The sequence below is a fragment of the Mixophyes fleayi genome, chromosome 8, assembly GCF_038048845.1.
Source record: "Mixophyes fleayi isolate aMixFle1 chromosome 8, aMixFle1.hap1, whole genome shotgun sequence".
Lineage (NCBI taxonomy): Eukaryota > Metazoa > Chordata > Amphibia > Anura > Limnodynastidae > Mixophyes > Mixophyes fleayi.
The window spans coordinates 101,604,820-101,624,506 of NC_134409.1; the positions used below are offsets into that span (position 1 = coordinate 101,604,820).

The 19,687-nt window shown below is 42.2% G+C and overlaps 2 protein-coding genes across 2 annotated transcripts in view; one reads left to right on the forward strand and one right to left on the reverse strand.

The window, feature by feature from the left end:
• Positions 1-19,687, reverse strand: part of CACNA1I (calcium voltage-gated channel subunit alpha1 I) — a 565,240-nt gene that overhangs the window by 48,203 nt on the left and 497,350 nt on the right. The window contains exons 28-29 of the mRNA XM_075183011.1: positions 5,280-5,413; positions 4,940-5,010 (exon numbers count right to left, since the gene is read on the reverse strand). Coding sequence (XP_075039112.1) covers positions 4,940-5,010; positions 5,280-5,413 — 205 coding nt within the window. The remainder of the gene's footprint in view (positions 1-4,939; positions 5,011-5,279; positions 5,414-19,687) is intronic.
• On the forward strand, positions 1,144-1,652 carry LOC142099961 (cold-inducible RNA-binding protein B-like; the record flags this gene model as incomplete). The annotated part of the gene is made up of 1 exon (XM_075183972.1): positions 1,144-1,652. A coding segment is annotated over one exon (507 nt), but the record flags the coding sequence as incomplete, so codon positions are not given.

Sequence of the window (19,687 nt, forward strand, 5' to 3'; positions counted from 1 at the left end):
TGACAGCTCAATACTGAGAGAGAGAGAGAGCAAGGAAAACCTACAGAGTCTATCAGTGTAGAAGTGAGAGGTTGAGGGACATAGTGACAGTTATGAAAGAGTGTCAGCTCTTGCAACCATCTGTGCAACTGTATATATGAGTACTTCAGCAAAGAACTCTGCTAGAGGGAAAAGTCAAAATAATAAATCTTCATGTATGGCCTGGAGCCCATTCCTTTTAACAACTGTGACTGCAATGCACTACTGAAGCCGTGTCTCCATGCTGGGAAACTAAATTATTGCTAAACCTGATGTGTGGGGTTCTCTGTTCGCTTTAACTCAGCATGGCTGGAGAACTGAGAGTGAGGCTAGTGACTGAACCAGAGGATCCCCCCCTGACCAGAAAGAAAACAAAAAACAAAACACGCGAGAGAGAGCTGCTGCGCATGCACTATACAGCAGCCGCGGCGCTGTCAAAGAAGCATGCGCGGCGGTACTGTATACAATACAGCACCGCCGCAAACGCTTCTTTGACAGCGCCGTGGCTGCTGTATAGTACAGTTACGCTATGGTGGGCACTTAGTTAGCGGAGGGGCGGGTTTCTGGAGACCCAGAAACGCCCCCTGCGTGCGCCACTGGAGGTAGTTGCCATGGAGATGCTAGTGAATATGGGGCTATATATATATATATATATATATATATATATATATATATATATATATATTTTTATATATCACACTTGCCAATTCTCCTGCAATGTCTGGGAGACTCAAACAAAATGACGTGATTGACCGTGCCCTGTCCCTCCCCCACCCTCTAGTCACGCCCCTCTCCCAGACTGCACTGCCTGAAAGTAGGCAAGTATGATAGATATATATATATATATATATATATATATATATATATATATACCGTATATACTCGTGTATAAGCCGAGTTTTTCAGCACATTTTTGTATGCTGAAAAAGGCCACTCGGCTTATACACGGGTGAACTTACCTGGTGTCCGGTCCCTCGGCTGTTAACTTCTGCATATGCGTTCCAACAACAGGAAGTTCGGCATTTGGAATGCATACTTGCGTTCCAAATGCCGAACTTCCTGTTGTTGGAACGCATGCGGGGTAAGTAAAAAATCTCTCTCTCTCTGCGTCCTCGCCTTTCGTTTGTTCTGTCCAGACAATCCAAACTTTTTATCGGCGGTCTGAGCTTTGACACCAACGAGGGGAATCTGGAAGAGGTGTTCTGCAAATATGGTCTGATCACAGAGGTGGTTGTGGTAAAGGATCGGGAAACTAAGAGATCCAGGGGATTTGGCTTTGTTACGTATGAGAACCCAGAGGATGCCAAAGATGCCTTGCAGGCAATGAATGGAAAGTCTGTGGATGGACGTCAGATTCGTGTGGATCAGGCTGGCAAGTCCTCCGGTGACAGGAGAGGAGGTTACAGAGGAGGCTCATCTGGAGGAAGAGGATTCTTCCGTGGTGGCAGAGGACGTGGTGGCGGTGACAGGGGCTATGGAAGCAGCAGATTTGAGAGCAGGAGTGGAGGATATGGTGGCATTGGTGGCTCAAGGGATTATTATGGAAGTGGCAGGAGTCAAGGAGGTTATAGTGATCGCTCAGGAGGGTCCTACAGAGACAGCTATGATAGCTATGCTACACACAACAAGTAAAATACTTTTTTATATCTTTTTGATTTTGCCGTGGCGCAGCCTGTGGAGAGAGAAGAGGGAAGGGGAGAGAAAAGAAGAGAGAGAGGGGGGGGGGAGAGAGAGAGGGGGGAGGATGTGGGGGGGCAGATATTTTGCGTGTGGAGAATACAGAATGGGCTTGTACCTTCAATATACTTTTGGGGCTTTGAGTGGTTTATAGCTCTTTTGCCGGTGTAAGTCTATAGCTCTTTGCCCTGTTTACAGCCCTATTTGCACTGTATATTGTGGGGGTTAGGTACCTCCTATGAGGGGTGTGGCTAAGGACAAAACACGTTGGACCCCTACACACCCCACAAAGCGACTACCTGAATACTCACCTCTACCCTGGAACCACACTTCACACAACTCTCCAGGACCGAAGGGGCAAGCAGGGAAACTAGGAAGAGACCTGAGCCCGCAGTGGAACGCAGATTGCGCTCCACCAAAACCGGAAGTCCGGTACAAGCGTCTGCCAGGCGAAAAAGCATCCCCGCTTAATCTACAGCCACAACACCGCTCGGGACACGCTACAGAAACCCTTTGACTGCAGCGCCCACACTCCAGGACAGAAAGACCGCCTGACAAATGCTCTTATAAGAGCTTTCTAAGCAAAAGTTCAACACCCGCACAATACACATTACCACCCCCTACCCCCATTGACCACCACACTTAGTCCATTTTAGCACCCTATTCAAACACTAAAAACGCATCACAGTACATAAATTAGAGGCCATCACAATACATACTGCCTCTATATTCAGCTCTAGCCATATAAGAGCTCTTTAAACCCCCCATTCATACTATAGCCACACCCCTCATAGGAGGTACCTAACCCCCACAATATACAGTGCAAATAGGGCTGTAAACAGGGCAAAGAGCTATAGACTTACACCGGCAAAAGAGCTATAAACCACTCAAAGCCCCAAAAGTATATTGAAGGTACCAGCCCATTCTGTGTTCTCCACACGCAAAATATCTGCCCCCCCCACACCCTCCCCCCTCTTTCTCTCCCCCCCCTCTCTCTCTTCTTTTCTCTCCCCTTCCCTCTTCTCTCTCCACAGGCTGCGCCACGGCAAAATCAAAAAGACAAACAACGAGATCGGCAAACAGAACATCCGAAGAATCCGTAACGGCAGCACCAATCCCTAACAAACCCTTGTCAAGCGCAGACGTCCAAGGTAAGCTCACCAACGAGAGCCCCCACCACTTTTTTACATCTGTTTAAGTATCTCTACAGCCTCACTGGTAGTAACGGAACAGCTGTCCTAAAAGGTGTAAAGCTAATAACTTTTATATTGTTACTTTTAATGTTATGGTTTCATATTGTTAGATTTCTCACCCTACTATGTTTTGCTGTTCCATTGAGGCTTTTAAATTTGCGCTCTTTTCCACCCTAGGCTTATACTCGAGTCAATAAGTTTTCCCAGTTTTATGTGGTAAAATTAGGTGCCTTGGCTTATATTCGGGTCGACTTATACTCGAGTATATACGGTATATATATATATATATATATATATACACATACATATAAAGAAACACACACAGGATTTTCATTAGTTGTTTCCATTTCAACATTTCTCAAACAAAAATCACCAACTAAATTCATAGTAAAGCATATGCATAGCAGACATTCAAACATAAATAACAACAACAACACAGCTTTTTTTGGCAGTCTATGTTCAATCTGCCCTAAAATAGTTTATTGGCTCTTTTACCTTTGCAGTCTGGCTGGGCCGACTGCAAATGTATACTTAACCTCATGTGTCAAACTCCCATTGTCCAATAGATTGTAAACTTTCGAGCAGGGCCTTCTCACCTCCTTGTCTGTTTTACCCAGTTTGTTTAATAGTTTACAATGTTTGTCCCCAATTGTAAAGCGCTACGGAATATGTTGGCGCTATGTAAAGAAATGATGATGATGATGATGATGGCTACAAGTATACACAATAAACAAATAAGCACTGGAATATTAATTGGCTCTTTATCGCCATCTTTTGGCTATAGATGGTACTGGAGATTCACAGAGCAATATTCATTGTAACTAGCGTAACCTAGTGGTAAAACATACTAGTGGCTCCCATCATTTTTTTTAACTAGGAATCGTGAAAGCTTGTAGGGATTTTGTGAAAACAACCATTCTTGCTGTTTTCTAACATTATAGCTAGCTTTATATTAAATAAAAAAAAAACAGATTACAGATGTGTTATATAAATCTTAAAAATGAGCACACCCAATCAGCTAGTTCAATAAGTCTGGTGTAAGCACCAACCACTCTCCAAAGTGAATATGATTATGACTAGCAAATGTCAGGGGCAGGGAATTGCAATAGAAGATGAATACAAGGAAACTTACCTGATAATATAGAAGTGATGGCAACTACCTTACATTTACCCAATATTTCCAAAACGTATGTAGACTGAAACATTGTACACAAATTAATTCACCGTAAAATAGGGTTATTACCATGTGGTCATCACCCAAAAATAGGTTCTAATGCCATTTTTGTTGGGTTTGCAACTTTACTTTATGATGTACTACAGCAAAATAAACACACCTAATACATTAATCTATAATTGTATATCAGTATTATTGTGTTTGCTATTTTCTGAGTTATATTTGAATAAAAATGATTTATTTGGACTGTAGCCAACAGTTAAACCATAACTCCTAAAGATCCTCACTTCTTTTGGCTATTCACCTGAACAAAGTTTAGAACCCATGCCTTGAAGGCAGACTATGTTGTGCAAAATTAAATAAAATTACATAAAATTTATTTCTTAAAAAAATAATAATGACTTTAATTGTATTTAATGATTTACCAAGATGTCCTCCCTTCTCAGTATGCTAGCATTTACATTTTTATAACCTGTTTCTAGACAAATCCATTAATTAATGAATCTATTAAGTAATAATAAAATGCATAATATTTAACTGCATGCATGGCTTAAATATAATTATATATAATTGCAATATTCTTTTCACAACATGCATTAAATATATTTAGGTGACAGTAAATATATTTAGGTGACAGTTTTCCTTTAAGGGCAACCTTACAATGTATAACAAATCCTGGTCCACGCTCCCTACTAAATTGGTTGCATGCCAATAGCCGAATCTAAAAAGGAAAACTAAAATTTGCATGAGGAACGTCTGTAATGGCGAAATGAACAACCCGGTGTATAATTCATGACTGTTTTGTCTGCAGCTTCACTGACCACATAAGATGTTAATGATATCATGACCAAGCCACGGAGGTCAGGCTTTTCGTTACCTGCGGCAAAGCTTGTACGACAGTGTCCAGTAATGCTCTCATGCCTGTTGCCATTTTCAGCAGCTTCAGCACTGTAAGTTGGAGACAATTAATGAGAGCACAATGTCACAAGGAGTGAGTTTCAACAGAGCAGACAAACTTGTGACTGATCATCTCGCAGTTTCATTAAGCTGAAACTACTCTGCCTCTGGAGAGTCATCGAAAAGACTTTTATTCAAACTAAAGCTTTTAAAGGAAACTGCTCATTTTAAAAATGAATGATGCCACTGGATAAAATATTCTTTAATAATAATCGGAAACTTTATTTATGCTCTACAAGTACAATGCTTTCGACCATTACCTCTAGTGATGCGCAGCACCCTCATGATACGAATAATGGTGGGATTGATAGGCAAAGCAGCATTGATCTCAATTTCTTCCAAAGTGATTCCCATCACAGAGAGGAGCACAATGGCTAAGTCCAATTGGTTCCACCTTTATAACAAAGAAACAAGATTCATGCAATAAGACATATAATGCACCTAAAATGGCCTTAAGCCAAATTCACCTAGTTATTCACGGTTATTTCCTAAACCCATGTTTTGTATCCAAGGAAGCACAGCTATTTTACTATATATTTTTCTGCACAGGGCAGACAATGTAAGGGAAGCATTCACAGCTCTAACAGGCTGGTAGTGGCACACAAACAGGGCCATGCCCAGGGGAGGGCTGGCAAATATTAGCCTGGGGGGGGGGGGGGGGCAAGACTCGATTTAACAGCCTATTAGGAACATTTTAAAGGAAAGAAAATACGGGTGGCCCAGTGAGACAGCCTAAGGTAGTCCACTATGGAACCAGCCCAGCCTACCATAAGCCACGATGAAACGTAGTGAATAACTTATATGTAAATAGTGACAGCCTGGATGTTACTGAAGTGCTGGTTCAGTTTTGAAAATTAAGTGCTGGGTTTTGGATTCTGAGAAGCTGTACTGCTTGTGTGTAGCATTTCTCCCAACAGTCCCTATTTTGGAAGGATTATTCTTATTTGCAGATGCATAAATGGGCGACCTCTTGTGATTATGTGGGCATAGTTTGGACATATCTGTGTGTGGACAGGGTGAACCATGAAATGGGCTTATTTGTGCAGCAATTTAGATTTTCAAAATGTTGGAAGGTTATAGCACAAATGTGATAATTACACCATGCTATTAAAATGTCACACTGCATACTCACGGTAGAGGCAGAGGTTTGTAAAGAATTGATAAGCTGAATAGTATTATATTATTAATACACCCTCAAAACAGGTCCCTATTAAGTAATAGCAATCATGACTGTTAAAGCCTAGGACTATTAACTCACAAATGTAAGTAATCAGTTCTATAGTACAATAAAACTGCCTAGCCAATTTTCTCATGACTCTATTTAGTAAACGTAGGTGATAAATCATATGGACAGATGCTGAGAGCATTATGATCATTTCAGTTTATATAGCAGAGGATTACAATTGATATCAGTGTCAAACTATGAACCAGAAACAAGTTCTCAAGGCAGAAAATTATTCAATATAGAAAGGAAAGAGGAGCACTGCGTATGAAAACAAAATTGAAGTCTTTGCCTAATACAAAAGCAACAAACCTCACTTTTCCTGTGCCGCTGATGCTAATTAGGTGAATGGTCTCTGTCCAGAAGGAGTGTAAATGTGTGATATCATGTGACAGTTATTCCTGATGCTGTATGATGCTCAGCGGGATAGACAACTACATGAGAAGCCTTACACATAATACTTCGGATTCATCAAACAAGCCTGGGGCACTTCACTCAGCTGGATTTCCCGCGCAAGCACCTAAGCTAATTACACTGTTCACTGGGATTAGGGCATCATTAAAGAAGTCTGTAAAGTAATCTCTTCCGCTACCCCGTGTACGCCCCATTGATCAGGGGCACAGATGATTCCTACTTAATTACAAGACTTTCAATATCAGCACGGAACCTAGCTAACAGTCCACAGACCCAATTAGTTACCAGAGGCATTCACAACGCATTATCAATAAACCCAATAAATTCCTAATGATGACATGAATAAAAGATACACATTACTTTTCAGGAACAATAGAACTTGATCATGAAATAAACCCAGTGGTAAATTGCAAATAATTACAGTAAAAGAAGTGACATCATTCTACCTGGGAGATAGGAAACACTTAATCAGTCAGTCAAAAGCTGGTTAAGAATCACTGTTAATATAGTTCTGCACCAGTTCTGAAGGTTTCCAATCTCTGTACAGGATTTGTATTTTATTTTATTTTTTACTTCAATAATTTTTTCCGGAGTTTTTCAATGTTAAATGGGATACATAAAAAAGAAAGGGCGACAAATACAAATGAAGGAACAAACAAAAGAGAAGGGGGGGGAGTCACTCCGTTAAAACAGCATTCTTATAACATACACATTACTTTGTAAAGTAGAAGTAAAACATACACATTGGACTTTCGTGTAGCACACCAAAGGGGAACAAAGTAAATTCCGAATATCACACAGGCAGAACTTGTTCATTAGGCTGGGGTTCCTCTATAAGGGCTACTGGAGAGGGAGCGGGTGAAGGATTTGAGACAACACGAGATCTACCGGAGCCCACTGTGACATATTCATGCCAGCTGAACCATTTAATAATTGGATCAGAGGCGGATGCCGTGTAGGGCACATCCATTGTCTCCATCTCAAAACTATATTGAAATTTAGACACAACTTTAAAAATGCTGGGAGGAGTGGGGGACTTCCAGTTCTGAGCTCTAGCATCTATTAGTATGTATCCTAATAGATAGCGGTTATGTCTAGGGATCACTGACTGATATATATGTAGGAGGGCTACACCAGGGTCAAGAGTGATAGAAACTCCGAGAACCTCCGAAATCAAGGCAGATACCTCACCCCAGAACGCCTGGATCACCGGGCATGTCCAAAAGACATGATAAACATCTGCTACCTGACCACATTGACGCCAGCAGAATTTAGACGGACTTGGCCATATCTTATGAAGGCGATCCGGGGTGATTGAAAAAGTAGCTTTATTTTGTATAAAGTACAAAAAACACAGTTCATACGTTTCATTCAAGTGTACACAGTACACCGTAAGACATGATCATGCATACGTTTTAGTACAATACAGGGCATAAAGTACAAGACATGACATCCTACACTATATACATCAAGTACTGCACTAACCATTCAAAATTTAAAGCGTATCACAGTGCAATAAAATAACATTGGATGTGAGGGGGAGGTAGGTGAAAGGGGTGGGGTAATGGAGTCACGAGCAAAAAGTTTTTATTGAGTACAGACACAAAGGGAAGGGTGCATAAATAGACATGACATTCAATAATACTTCATGCTGTGAAGGGGAATGGGTTGGAGGGGGGGAGGGAGGGGAGCACAAACCAAAGTTTTTTATTGGAAATAGACACAATGGGGAGAAGGTGAAGAGGAGACAACAATCAATTAATTACAATCAATCGTCGTCTTCATCTTCCTCAGGACTGTCAAGGGTGTTATAGTCTCTTAACAGGCTATGGATAAGCCTGCGACAGTCCTGGATGGTCATCTTCTCCCGCTTCAAGATGAGGCGGTTCCTGGCAAGCCACATAGCGTCCTTAGAACAGTTCATAAGGCGCCAGGCCTCCTGGATTGCCTCAACGGTGTGAGTCCCAGGAAATAATCCATAAAATACCGAATGGTATGAAAGGCAAGTCCTGGGCACACTGTCCTTAAGTTCATGTTCCAGGGCATCCAACAATGCCTGTGCAGTGGGGCAGTCCCAAAAGATATGTTGAGCAGTCTCCCTTTTGGTAATACAAAAGGGGCAGTGAACATATCTGCACAGGTTCCGGGAGTGCATGAATGTCCTGAGAGGCAAACCCCCCTGAATGGCCATCCATGCAATGTCTTTATGTCCATTAGTCAGTCTCTTAGAGGCCACATTCTCCCAAACATGTTTGACCGTGGCCACAGGGAGCCCTGGAACAGACTCCATAATGTCCTTAGCTCTGATGAGCTTGTGGATAGTTTTAGGTTTCCACAAGTCTGGTTTAAGTCCCTCCAGATGGTGCTCCCTCACAAATTGTCCAACATCCAGGTAAAACCAAGGTGTAGTCCAGTTGTAAGGGAAGGAGCTGTCCCACTTGTCCCAACCAAGTTTCCTCCAAAGAGGAAGAAGGAAAAAGCGGGACATGGACTTCCCAGCAGAGCAAACGTTTTTTTCAAGGAGTGTCCTGCGGATACAGTTGCAAACAAAGAAGGCCCGCAGCATGGTGGGGATATCAGGGATCCCTTTCCCACCTTTGTGGGGCTCCTTGTACATAACTGACCGCTTTACTCTGTCCATTTTGGAGCCCCAGATGAAGTGAAAGACTGTCCTCGTGATGGTCTTACAGACGGCAGCAAGAGGTGGCCAAGCTTGGGCCGTGTACTGAAGAACGGGAAGAATCTCGTTGCGCAGCACCAGTGCTTTCCCTTCGATGGTAAGGAGTCTGAGGCTCCACAGTCCAAACTTTTGCCTGATCCGGGGTGAGATAGAGCCGATTAAGAAGCTTAACATGCATTTCGGTGTGATTAATGCATCTGGACATATAGTGTGAGGAAATAAAGATGTTTTCCCACTGCTGGAGAGTGAGAGTCAGGCCAATATCTGCCTCCCATCGTAATTGGGTCAAAGTCTTGGAGGCTGGGACCAGGGACTGGAAATAGCAGTACCAGAAAGTTATTCCTCCCCTATTAATAGCCTTCGTTAATCTATCAAGAACCTGAGCTGGTAGTGTGGACAGAGCATGGGGGATTCTGGAAGCCGCCCCCATCCAGTGTCTAATTCGCATATATTTAAATAGCTTGGATTGAGGCAAATTATATTTGTCCCTAAGCACGTCGAAGGGGAGGAAAAGGGTCTGAGCAAACAGGTCTGTCAGAGAGACTATCCCACTGTCTTTCCATACAGTAATATTAATATCCGGCATAAGTTTCGAAAATGCTTGGTGGGAAAGATTACAGGAGGGGAGTACAAAATCCTTGTGTGACCTAATAAATTTATCCCATACTCGCAAAGCATCCGAGATAGAGAGTAGTTTACAAACACCCAATGGGCGATCCGACCTGGAAGTCCAGAGGATATCCAGCAAAGGGTATCCTATATATGAGGCCCTCTCGATATCAACCCACGGCTTAGCTGTATGGGGTAACGACCAATCCCGGAGGCAGTTCAATATACAAGCATCCTGGTAATGTGTTAAACTGGGAAGCAATAAGCCACCTCTCGACTTCGGTAGAGACATACATTTGTGTGTTAGGAGGGGGCGTTTCTGCCTCCAAACATATGACATCATCAAAGTGTGAAACCTATCCATCATCTCTTTTGGTATGATGTAGGGTATAGTGCAGAAGATATACATAAGTTTTGGTAGCAACATCATCTTGAAAGCCGCTAAACGCCCCAGGCAGGAGACTTCAAAGTCAATCCAATTCTTAGCCAGGGAAGAGAGGTGAAGGTAGATCGGGGAAAAATTAACTTCAAACACCGCAGATTGGGGGGAATATGAATACCTAAATATGACAAACAACCTTACCCACAGAACAGGAAATTTATTTTTTAGGTTTGAAAGGGAAGATTGCGGTATATTAATAGGAAGGGCCTCAGATTTTGTAATGTTCAATTTCTAGAATGATGCTTCGCTATACCGATCTAAGATATGCTTCAGAGTAATCAGCGAGGTCTCCAGGCTGGTTACAAACAAAAAGACATTGTCAGCAAATAAGCACACCTTCTATCTATGTGAATTAATAATAATACCTGGAAAGTCAGCTGCTTGCCGAATTGTATGGGCCAGGGGTTCTATTGCCAAAATGTACAATAAAAAGGAAAGAGGGCACCCCTGCCTCATACCATTAGTAATGGTAAATGAGAGTGATAAAAAAACTGTTACTAAAAACTTTTGCGGAGGGACCCTGATATAGGGCTAATATAGAATGTAGAACCCTACCCTGTAGGCCAAACTTGCACAGTACCTCCTTCATGTACTTCCAATGGAGTCTATCAAAAGCTTTTTCTGCGTCTAAGGAAAGCAGAATAACTCCCTCCAAGAGCCCAGAGAGGAGGTCCACGACATTTAATATGCATTGTGTGTTATTCGAGGCCTAACGGTCTACTACAAAGCCTACCTGGTCCAGATGGATCAGTTGTGGTAAAAGGGAATTCAGACGATCGGCAAGCAATCTGGCGTATATTTTCATATCAGTATTAAGCGAAACTATTGGTCTATAATTCTTACAATCTGAATGGTGCTTGCCAGGTTTCGGTATAGTAATAATCTGTGCTTCCAACATTTCTGATTATACAGATTGGTAAGGAGAGGGGAGACCTTGGTCCCAATAAACAGTATAAAATGCGTTAATGAAACCATCCGGGCCAAGGGCCTTATCTTTTGGAAGAGATTTAATGACTCCTTCAACCTCCCCCTGAGTCCAAGGAAGATTAAGCGATTCTAGGCTATCTGGTTCTAACAAGGGAAGGTCTAAGTGGTGTAGGAATGTGGAGATAGAAGCCTCAAAGGGTTTAAAGATATCACCATCATCCTGGAGGTTATAAAGTTTAGTGTAGAATTTAGCGAAACGATTTGCTATGGCTGCCGGGTTGTATATCTTATTACCTCTGGGACCATGTAATCCTTTAATACGATTCCTAGCTTGCATACCTCTTAATTTTCGGGCTTGGAGACGACTGGCCCTATTACCCATTGTATAGAATTTTTGCCTCAACTTAAATAAGGAGGATTTCATGTGGGATATGAAAATATTGTTTAGCTGTTTCCTCACCTCATTTATTTCCCTTTGTAAGGCTTTAGAAGGACGTATTTGGTTTTGAAGCTCTAGTCTTGCTAAGTCAGACTCAAGTGTTCGTTGGCATAGGAGGTATTAGTTCTTTAAACGGGCCCCTATTTGAATAGCAGCGAACCTAACAACCGCCTTCAGGGCACACCAATGTGTCGAAAGGGAAGTGTCAGCTGGGTTGTTTAACTGCATACATTGTGATAATGCCTCCGAGAGAGCAGCCCTAGCCTCGGGCGAAGTGAGTAGGTAGGCTGGCATATGCCAAGGTCTTGGAGGAGTCCTGGCGAGGCGGAGACTTCAGGACCACTCCATCGGGCATGATCAGACCACGTAATAGGGAGGAAATTTATAGGATCAGTATGCTGGAGTCTCCACTTATCTGACAAAATCATGTCTATCCTAGAATAGGTATTATGAACCATGGTATGGAAAGTATATTGCCGTGCACCCGGAAACTGCGCCCGCCAGATATCGTAAAGGTAATTTTCCGCTAGGATCTTGCGGAAAGCAGTAGAGGGACCAAGGGTGGGGTCAGGACCAGATGACCTCTGAGGCCTGGACTTATCAACCTTCGGGTCCAAAGTCAAATTAAACTCTCCCAATAGCACCAAGTGGCCCTTCCGGACTTTTTGTACCTCTTCACATAGGGCCTTCAGGAAAGGAATTTGACGGGAATTAGGCGCATACAGTGAAACTATAGTTACTGGTTTATCCTCTAGGAGACCTGTTAGAATGATATACCTCCCCGACTTATCTTCTAATTTTGAGTGGAGTTGAATGTGTACATGGACGCTAAAGAGAACAGCCACTCCATTTCTTTTAAAAGGGCCACTTGCAAAGTATCTTAACGGGTATCTCAAGTCCCTCAGCTGCGGCAGGGCGTGAGAGGAAAAATGGGTTTCCTGGAGAGCCACAAGGTCTGCAACGTTCAACATAGAGAATAGGAATGGAGCTCAGTCTCTGGAAACCTGGGACCAATTATCCTGAGGGGGAGGCCTGCCTGCAGAAGATCCAGATGGTATGGAGATACACCACTCCTCTAGCAGCTTGGTGCCTGCCTCCACGGAGGAAATAACATAGGTAGAAACTTCGCAGCGAACCAACAGTTTCACCGGGAAGCCCCATCTGTAGGTGATGTTATTAGCCCTCAGAGCCAAAGTGATTGACTGCAGACTTCGTCTTTGGTTAATAGTGGTAAGTGAAAGATCCTGGAAAAGCTGAAGATCTCCAAGTGAAGCCACGCTGCTGGGATCCCGAGCCACTCTGAGGATCGCTTCTTTGACATGGTAGAAGTGGACCCTGAGCAGAGTGTCTCTTGGAACATTCCCTGAAGCAGTGCGTGGACGTGGAAGACGATGTATACGATCAATAAGAAAGTCTTTAGCGTCCAGAGATGGTAGTAATCTGCTGAATAGGGAAACAGTGTAGCTCTGGAGATCAGCATTTACTATAGATTCTGGTATGCGCCTGATCTTAATATTATTTCTGCGAGAGCGGTCCTCCAGATCTGCAACCTTTTCTCTTACAGAACAAAACTTCGCTTTGTAGAGAGTTATGCGATGAGTGAAGGTCGTTGTGTGAAAAATAGAGGTTGTTGTGTGAAGAGACCAGTTTTCCCATCTTCGTCTCCAGATGATCCATTCGATCTCCCAGTTCCATCATGTCAGTTTTCAAACCGCCAATTGCTGCCTTCACCTCAGAGGTCAGGTCCGCCCTTAGTGCTGTCAGCATCTGATGTAGAGTGTGAGCTGTTAGAGGGGCGTCCAGAACTGTGTCAGTGCCCTGGTCAGACAGCAGGGCACTTAGAGTGGAAGCTGACGGCTCTGATGTCTGTCGTAACGGAGACGAGCCTTTTATGGCAGAAGTTGAGCTCAATGTGGATTTCGGTTTTGGTTGAAATTTGATTGGAGGGGCCAAAGCAGTAATAGTAGGTTTAAGCTTTTTGGGAGGCATGGTTTCCCAGGCAAGACTCCAGGTCCTCAAGATCTGTAATTAAACTCTGAGTGATTAAAAGCTCAGGAGGGTACTCTGCGGGTGGGAAGGTGTTGTAACACTTCAAAAGGCTTCCATTGGGCTGCACAGCCCCATCAGGGTCACAAAGGGGCTCACCGCATGACAGGGGTACCCCACCATCTGGCCAAAACTGTACACTGGCTGCAGGCAATGGAGACAAATAGGCTGTTCCGTCACTCCTGCTGCTTCTATCCCTGCAAGCCCTTCCTTATTGTTGTAGAAGAAAAGAGGATGGGCAGGCAGCTGAAACTATTTCTGATCAGGTTGGCAGTACCCGCTGGCCGAAAGTCCGCTCTCGCCGACTGGAAGTTGGTCCCCTGGAACACTGGAGACCAGCCAATGCCCCAAGAGCTATCAGAGGCTCCCCGATTCGGCCGCAGCCTGACTCCACTCACCGCGCAGTCCCGCCGGCTGGATTAAGTAGGAGCCCTCCGCCTCCGCTTCCACTGCCGAAACCGGAAGTGCGGAAGTATCCGGACTGCGGGCACTTCCGGTTTGCTGATTGACGCGGGTCTGCATCCTGGAGGCTCCGACAGGTAGGTGAGGCTGCCGGGCAAGTAGGAAGGTCCCCAGGAGACAGGCAGAGGACTGAGCAGGACCCCACTGGCGCGCGAGATTCACGCCAATGCTCCACTCGCGGCCATAAACAGCTGGGGCCAGATCAATAAAACTTATATGGCGGCAACTGGGCAGAAGGAAGCCTCTCGGGTCTGGTGGTGCCTCACATTATTTTTAGGGGGTTCAAAGGCAGTCAAGGGAGAGCTCTGATACTCTCCGTCCTTCCAGGATAGCTGCCAAACCACGCCCCCTAGGATTTGTATTTTATTTTAAAGACTGCTGTTCGGGTAGGTTCACAGTGTTTCATGGCTCAGTGATGTCACTAATTCCCAGTATGGTCATGAATGTTGCTTAAGCCCTTAAAACGGTTACCTCCATTGTGAGCTTGTGATGATTACACTCGGCTGCATTTTATATAAAATATTGTACCTTATGTAAATTCTAATGACTTCTAATGATATTAGTTCCATGATCATAGTAAAGGCAGAGTTAACCAACAATTTTATATTATCGTCAACAAATTGTATGTTATTTCCTACAATATATACTGGTGATATTTCTAATTAATCCTGAAGGCCCTCATCACTAAGCATTGTTGATATGATCTTAAGATATAAGGAATTTGCCATTTGCACAAGTTCTTTAGAGTAGAATTTGTATCCATTTGCCTGTAGGTCTCACAAGATTCTATATTGTTGAAATAGCATATTACACTGCCATCATTTAGCCCAGACATGGAATAATTGATTTTGATTTGTATGCTCTTTGCGGGGGACTTACATGATAAGGGTAATGGCTAGCCCGCACCAGTGGTAAGATTCACAGGGTCTTGCGTGAAAAATGCTTTATTCTTAAACCGTTTTATAGTTTAATTTTTATTATTATTTATTTTACTTAGTGGAACTGAAAGTCCAAGTCTGCTCATGCATGAACCAGCTAGCAGCATCATGCATGTGCATATCCTCTCAACCGACGCTGTAAAACGATAAATTATCCCTTGTCATTCATCATACAATAAAACACAGTACAGTTTGAGTATTTAAAAACGTTGTAAGCACTAGTACACAAAAAGGATTATGGGATGGAAAATAATTTAGAAACAAAGCAAAAAAAAACAATTATGGAAATTGAATGTTTGAAAAAAAGTTTCTTATCAGCTTAATTTACAACAAAAAAATCTTACTAGATATACATGCTTAATGAACACAAACCTCTGGAAAAAACTCAGAAGGTCACTAAGCCATCATCTTCAACTACGAAAAGAGTTCTTTGCTTGTCAAAGCTGTAAGCATGAAATACACTAATACTCTGCAAACAAGGATTGACTTTTCAAACACAATGTAATAAAGAGCTTCAATACCAAACATTAAGTTCAGCACAGTGTCAAATACTCATACAGGCAAATGTCATGTTTGGGCTATAACTTATTTTGTCCACACAAAAGATTACAAACTTAATTGTTATGTTTCAAAATGTTGCTTTATAACATCACATTTATTCGACACAACCTGTTTGTTCTTTTTTTTTCAGTCTAATTTATTTATTTTTTAAATCAAATTTGTTTAAAAACATTGGTTTCGTGTTCCATTTCCAAATCTGTGTAACCAATTAACAAAATGATTAACAAGAATGTGCAAAATTATAATTGATTTTGTAGAGAAAATATATTATTGACAAATGATAACTCATACAATGCTCAGGGGCTCATACAAAAAGCTGGATCCAGCACAAAAGTTCTAGCATTTGTGGCTGGCGTATGTCTGGCATAGCCAGCGGGTATTCTTACTGCACACAATAGCGTTCAGCATAGAGGAAGCAAAGAGCTAGCAAAAAGAAGGGTAGGAATGTGGCTTGGCAGTTTTCATAGTAAATGCTAGAGTCGCATTACTCTATTCTATTATTATTATTATTATTATTATTATTATTATTATTATTATTATTATTATTAACTTTTACTTATAAGGTGCCACAAGATATCCGCAGTGTCACACATAATACAGACAATTGTCTATACAGGGTAAAACAGAACAGAATAGTGAACGAATAAACCAAGACTCCAAGGACTCCAAGCATAGCAAGTAGAGTGAAGTTGGAGGAGGAGAAAAGGTGTAAAGACAGGAGGGAAGACGGTCCTGCTCATAAGAGCTTGCATACTAAAGGGAGGGGAAACAGACCGTAGGCACAAGAGGGAGTCATTAGAGGGGAGCAGGCGCATTGTGTATATGTACACAATATTACAATGTAGTGAAGTGTTTAATAAATGTGAACGCACTATATAAATGTAATTAAATTCAAATGAAATGAAATTCAAACATTTGTTGTTTTCCACTTTAAAATCCAATGGTAATCTTCTTTTCTACAGTAGACCGCGTGGAAATGACTAAAAAGTGATGCAAATAGATGGGTGTGACTCTATATAATAGAGCCGCCACGCTAATGAAGCACTATTAACTGGAGGGGTCACTACTCATTTAGTCAATCAGAAGTGGCTAGATAGTACTGCTGATAGTCATCATTATCATTGGGAATTACTGCACCAGCCTCCAGGATCTGCAAGTTATGCTACTCCTAAAAAGAATGTCTGCGGTTGTGGCCACATCTAATTATGTTACAAATACGACCTTACTGTAGTTACACTATACTTGCCGGTCCCTCCTCTTGAGACATAAGGAGAAGTCGACAAAACACACGTCTACATATTGACATATGTATACTTTTTGATGCGCATGTGCAGTACGACAATGTGTATCTTATAAAAAAAAAAAAGGTATATCGCCCTATCTTTTGCCAAGGTTAAATTGCCTCTCTGTACTTATCTGTGTTGTCATAATCCCAAATCTCTTTATGAAACATGCCCCCTCTGTCTGTCTACTCCGTCTTGCCTTGCTTTCCAATTTAAACAACTCTTCTCTCTTTAAATGGACAGCTCTTTAAGATCACACTCATTTTAAAAACATTGTTTTCTGCTTGTGTGGCCGTGAACACACACACAATAACCTAAATCTGTATCACAGAAAAAAAATAGAAGACAGTTAGAATGTTGTAAACTTCACAGCTGATTTTATTGTTGCAAACTGCACAAGGGAGCTAGAAGGAGAACTCATAAATCGAAATGAAAATACTAGGGCAATTACTAGATAGTAAAGAACATGAATAAACAGAACAATTTCCTTTGCTCAGAATTTAAGGTTTAAAATCTATTCCTGGTAAGTGAAACTATTTTACCTTTTAAGCTTAAAGGGGTTTTAAAGCAAGACAAACAATAGATCCACAGTTTTTACTGAACTCCATTTGCTAAGCTATAGTATGGCAAAAAAATAGAATAGCACCGCATTCTATAATTGAGATGACTGAAAGAGTGGCTACAAAGCTAGGTCAACAAATTTTAGCAATGCAAATTCAGTATGCCCACATATTCCAGAACAATGAACATATAAGAAGATAATTATTCTTAACTGAATAATGCATGAGTAATTCTAATGGCATTTAAGGTACAAAACACCACTGACAGCTTTGGGCTGCCTCAGGCCTCCCTGGTAGTCAAATGGAGTAGTTAGACACGGGCTGTGTGACTGGGTTATGCACTGAAACAGTATTGGTCCTACGGGGCTCCCATAGCCTAAAGGAGTATTGTAGGGCCAATGTTTTATCAGTGAATGATATGGCCGCATTATGTTGTACTTGCCCAGGCTGCATATGAGAGGCATAAGTGGCATGTCATTTATTAACACAATATTAGTCCTACAGGGCATCCGTAGCCTATGGGAATTCTGTAGGGCCAATACTGAGTGACTCAGCCATATGGACCGCCACCACCAATCTGCAATTTGTCAATTCTCCCCCCTCCCCCGATTATTTAAATAAATAAATGTGGAGTCTCATTCTTAATAGGAGGGAACCCATTAGTGACCTTATATAGGTCCCTTTCCAACCATTCAATGATCTCCTCTTTGCCAGTAAGGGTTAGTTTAGGGCTTTTAACTAAGGCTTTAATTTAGTCAGGGTATAGTAAAACCCACCCCCCGAACTCTGAACTTGGAAGGTACTGAAAAGAGAGAGAAATGCAAGAGAAGTGCACAGTGAAAGTGGGAAGGAAACAGGGGCTGGCTTGTAAATTTTAGCTCGGGGGACAGTCCACCAACAGCCTTGTCCTTTAGCTCTCCTAATTTTTATTTCCTAACCTCTGTTGCTCTCTCTTTTGCTCTTTTTCTCTCCCTATCCCTAGCTGTCCTCTATCTCTTACTTTCCTCACTGTCCTGTCCATCCTCCTGCTTTATTTCTGCTTTGCATCTTATTCACCTCCTACCTCCTCCTTGCCACCTTTATACCTTCTTATCCTCTTCAATCTTACCCTCTCTCCACAGTGGGGTGCTGTGAGCTGGAGCATCACCTATTCTCTCTGGGAACCATGAGAGGAGAGATTATTTTCCAGTTCACTGCTCAATCCATATAGGAGAGAAGAGAAGAGTTTGTTGCATTCCCTCATCTTCTGGAGCATAGTGCTTCATATTCTACCACCACAGCACCCTCCTCCAACATGTGATATACTTGAAGGAGAAATATGACTTGCGGACAGTAACCACTGCTCTGCTCTTTTAAAAGTTGGGTACTTTTGTTTGCCTCGATTTACACAAAGCATATGCGTTGCCGTAGCAAGGTGTCGCCACTTATGGAGGGGCAGAAATATGCACTGGCCAAGAGGACTTGAGACGAGCAAGGGTGATCCTTGTCTATACCTAATTTTGCAGAAAAAGAAAAGGTGGAGAGGACACTTTTTTGACAATACAGCCACTTTCACGCCACTTTCACTTGACTTTTGAGTCACCTCTGAGCTGTTGGAGATCTGATCTTGCCCTTTACTTTTTATGGTATTTCTTTTGCACCTTTCCATTGCCGTTCAGTGTAGAAACACATTTCAAAGTGCACTTTGCCCAGTGCAAAAGAAAGCATCAAACAAATAAAAATGCACTAAAGAAGACACCATGTCCCCTCACTATCATTATTAAAATGTAAACCATAAACGAACAACTCAAACAGCATTTTACGAGAAAACTTTTGCATAATATGTCACTTCAGGGTTGTCTGCCTCTCTGCAAACCGAGATGCACCTAAAGTTATAAAGGCATTCACTGAGATAGGGGAGCACGCATGCACCTGAAGTCCACTGGGTGGACCTGGGCAATTTGCTGTGAGCATTAAGTGTGCTTTATGCATGAAGTATTGTGTATTATATTACATTAATGTATGTCTGTTTTTATGCACATAGCAATACTTAGGTTCATGCTCCAACGTGCACAAATTTGCCTAATTTACTAGATTGTTTTGTAT